The sequence below is a fragment of the Fulmarus glacialis genome, unplaced genomic scaffold, assembly GCF_000690835.1.
Source record: "Fulmarus glacialis isolate BGI_N327 unplaced genomic scaffold, ASM69083v1 scaffold1766, whole genome shotgun sequence".
Lineage (NCBI taxonomy): Eukaryota > Metazoa > Chordata > Aves > Procellariiformes > Procellariidae > Fulmarus > Fulmarus glacialis.
The window spans coordinates 101,047-105,297 of NW_009217294.1; the positions used below are offsets into that span (position 1 = coordinate 101,047).

The 4,251-nt window shown below is 45.2% G+C and overlaps 1 protein-coding gene across 2 annotated transcripts in view; it reads left to right on the top strand.

The window, feature by feature from the left end:
- PHACTR1 (phosphatase and actin regulator 1) overlaps positions 1 to 872 on the top strand; it is a 73,180-nt gene extending 72,308 nt beyond the window's left edge. The window contains exon 11 of one of the 2 annotated variants that reach the window (XM_009579599.1): positions 730 to 872. In XM_009579599.1, the coding sequence (XP_009577894.1) occupies positions 730 to 745 (16 nt within the window). In that variant the 3' untranslated portion in view covers positions 746 to 872. The remainder of the gene's footprint in view (positions 1 to 729) is intronic. The other variant, XM_009579598.1, reaches the window with a different exon arrangement.
- The last annotated feature ends 3,379 nt before the right edge of the window (positions 873 to 4,251 follow it).

The following is a 4,251-nucleotide window of genomic DNA, read 5'->3' on the forward strand; positions in this document are numbered from 1 at the left end:
TGGCTTCAGGAAATGGGCACTTGAAGGAAGCGAGCTTAAACAAAATAGAGTAATTCCCTTAAACAAACTTAGATAACTCACCATTATAAAATCATTAGCAAGGTAATGAGCTATTCATGTCATTAAGCAGTGCATGAGCTAAGCAAAGAACGCGAGTGTTGCTTTACTAGTGGGACACATTAATTAATTCATGATAGAGTGAAAAATCAAAGCTAAAAAAAAAAAACCCTTTGCAGAGCTGACAAACCCAGGCCTCCTGACACAGGGTGTACTTCCAAAAAGGGTGGCCATTTTAGCTCTACTTGTCTCTTTAGCCTCGGACATTAAGGAATACTTGAACTGTATGTAAATCTTTCTGGCTGAAGAGCATAAGATTTGTCTAAACCAGACAATTTTTGTGGAATCAGGCATGGTGTGGTCTGAAAGAGGACTAGCTGATCTGAAATAACTCACTCAGGGATCTGATAGGATGGACCCAAAGCACGTTAGTGTCCTTGGTAGATTTTGGTGCAAACAGCTTATGCCTATGAACTGTAAGTCTGGCGAGGACGAAGGAAGTGTGAGTGTCTGTTCTGGGTCCGCAGTGGCAGCGTGGCTGATGTCAATGCTGCAGGAATCGAGCTGCCTAATTGTGCCACAGTAGCAATTAGTTCTCCAATTTATATACAATATGTATGTGAGGATATTATCTTACTATTTATCTTTTTTTTTCCCCCCCTTGGGTTTTAGGTTTCATAGACCGTAGCAGTTCAATTCTACCTGACTACTATGCCGTCTTCAAAACATAACTAAAAGGAACCATAAGTGCTGGTATTATTCACTTCCCTGTTACGTACAATGTAAATCTTCTGAACTGCCTTTTTTAAAAAAAAGAGTAGAAAAATAAATATAAAAAAAGGAAAATTGTATTTACATGTGATGGGTACTGCAGCATCATCAGACCTGCTGGTTCAAGCTTCAATAACAGAAAACACCCCTGGTGGGAATTGTGCCAAGACGTGGCATCTATGTATAAGACTTTCCTGGCATGTGGATTTGCCATACGTATTCAAGCCCAGCTGGTGGTGCATCCATTTCGTCTTCAGGCACCCTTCATCCTGACAAGCCTCTGTCATCAACTCTAGAGAGCCCTGAGATGGTGTTCAGGGAATCACTGGCCTGGGTAAAGTCTCCGAAAGACCGGCACTAAAGCACTTACACCAAACACTCCTTTCAGGCTGCGAGCACCTTATGAGGATGGTGAAGGAGCGAAACTCCTCTACAGGCCAGCCCATCTGTGAATACCATCTGACTAGAAAGGCATTTCTTTCCCTGGAGAAGTTTATGGCCAGTCGACAGGCATTGTTCGGCTCCCAAGCAGAAAAAGGCATCACCTGTAAAGAACGGGACTCCCTACTGAAGGCTGGTTCAGTTCTAGCAACTGTTTATTTTTCATCTCTTTCAAGTACAATTTTCTAAACCCAGTTGTGAACCCATCAGCAGTAAGCGACAAGAATGTTGAGGATAAGCAAGCAAAACCCATCTCTTCACGGTCACTGCATGGCATTCGCTCAGCTTGTAGTTTGTTTTTACACCCAAGCCTCGTGATTGTGTGAGAGCCGACGCGCGCCCAGCAGTGAGAAAGGCTGGGATTCCCACCCGCTCTGCAGAGGGACACACGACAGGAGGAACTGGGGGTTCGATGAGGGATATCTATCCTCTCTGTATCAGGTGTTTCCAGAACTGATCCTAAACTCATACTGAGAAAAGCACGACAGATTGTGTTACCTGGCCTAACAAAAGGAGTCTGGTGCATTGGTATGGATGGTGAGACTTGTCACTGGTACCGCAGCTGAGGCGTAAGGACAGCAATCCAAGGGTGTTCTGTTTTGGTTTTATTTTTATTATACTGGTTTAACACACAAACTGACACACAAGTAGAGCTCAGAGAGCTGGTCACTCTGGGCCTGGTTTACCTGCCAACTTAAGTGTGTGCTTAATGCTAAGTAAGCATGCAAGCAGCCTCACTGCATTCAAGAACACATCTGACAAGCTTAATTGAAGCTGAACACATGTAAGTGCTTTTCTGAACTTTGGCCAGCACCTCCCAGAATCAAGTCCCTAACTAGTATAACGCCAGCAAGCTGGGGCAAACATTGTCTAGGATTCCTTTCCAGCTCTAACAAGAAACTATTACGCCATGTTTTGGGCCACTGGCCCAAAGCACTGTAGCAAAATTACTGTAAGAAGTTCCAGATTATTACTTCAGGACACCTTTTTTCTTCCACAATATCTATTTTGCTTTGACAGTTTGAACAGAGAGGCCAAAGTTTTTTACTACAGTGTGGTTATTTTGGTTATTATTTTATTATTTTTGCCTTTCTCTCTGTCTTCCATGTATCTATCCCCTCTTTTGTGCTCCCTCTCTACTTCCCCCGATGCCATGCTAACATTGCCCTTTACTGATTGCGGGCCAAGAAGCCTCTCGCACGTGAGCATTTAATGGCCAATGCTGCATAGTGCCAACACTCCTGCCTCTTCTCAGGCCTCCGTCTCATTCCTCTGGGCGCAGGAGTAAAGCAAAAGGACCATGGGGTTGTTCTAGCATCCAGCCTGCCAAATGACACTGGCAGCGAGGCTAACGCACTCCATTTACACTTAGCGGTGGTACTCAATACCTCACAGATTTGCTCTCCATCAGAGACAAGTGAAAGCGTTTCATTCTCATCCGTGGCCATCCTTGCAATGCTATGGATTATTAGCTATTAAATAAGAATTGGCAATTGTAGGATGGAAGATGCTCCAAAGGAAAGTAAAAACCAGCTGGTTTCTGGTGCCTCGTTTTTGAGGCAGCATGCCTCTGATACGATACACTTCCCAGACCAGGAAATGATTTCCGAAGAAACACACACAGTGATCCCTGTATCACCAGCTCACAGTTGCTTTAGATATGAGTTCATCAGTAGTGGAAGCCTTTAATGTTATCAGCTCAGTGCAGCGAAGACAGAGCACTTACTAGCCAGGAATACACTGCTTTGGGGTTATTTTCATGAAAACCCGGGCTTCATGTTTTTAAATTCATTCACATACACATGCACGTATAACAGCACTGCATTACAGCTTTAAAAAGGGAAAACAAAACTCTAGGCTTTCGACTACAGACACATTGCATTAGGGAAGGGCTCTGCAACACAGCTGTTCTGAAGAGCACCAAGCCCTCATGTTCCCAGTACAGATCCCACACCTGCCCAGCATTGGTAGCTTAGAGGTTCAGCACAAAAGGGAAGGAGGCCATTTAAGGAGCAGCAGCGACAGAAATCACAGGACTCACTAGGCTGGTGGGAGAAAAAGATGAGATTTTTGTTTTTCATTTTATGATTAAAATGAAGAGGAAAGAGGTGGAAGTAGCAGACTGCTGTGGTCAGTCTGTTGTCGGTGCTAGCGTCCCCACAGGAAGGGGTAGTCTGTGGGCAACGTCACTCTGGGTACTGCCACCGTCCCTCGTGGGCATGGACCCCAGCAGTACCCACACCTGCCACTCTGGTAGCCTAAATAAACCCTTGGGCACTGGTTGAGGCACGTAACAGCCGAGTCCTGGGTGACGGCCAGACGTTCCCCAGCCACCCTGCCTTTATTTGGATGGGCCCAAGGCAGGTCCCTGCTGACCATGTAGCAAGTTGTCGTGCTCTGCCTGCCGCAGGAGTCATGCTGTCCCCAGGGCAGCTAGTGTGGCAATGCTTTTTTTCTTTTTTCTTTTTTCTTTTTTAATGATGTTAACTCCTGGTTGAGCAGACACCAGGACACAGTGGAAGAACTGCCATATTTCTCCCAAAGTGCAAGTAGAACTTGTTACTGAAAAGGGAGGAGGAGGAGGAGAAAGAAGCCATATAAAGTGTTTGGCGCTGTAGTAAACATCGCAGAACTGGCACTTCATCTGGTTTTAGCTTCAGCGGGTCTGGGTAGTTTGCAAAGTTACCCTTTGGCAAGGCATTCTTCAACAACCTTTCGGTGCCTAAACACCGCAGCGCGTCCTCAGTTTGCACGCCCACCTCTGGCCTCCACGGGAAGTTGCAAGCAAACTGGGGAACAGCTAGTCCTTTTTTTTTTTTAAATGTTTTCTTGAGCACTTGTTTTCTCATCTGTGAAAGCCATCTCTATCACGGCAAAATAGCTGTGATTCTGTTGGGGATGAAAAAACAAAAAAACCCAACAGTCATGATTTCCTCCCCCCTTCAACCTGGATTATATGTAGGACATAAAGATGATGGCATT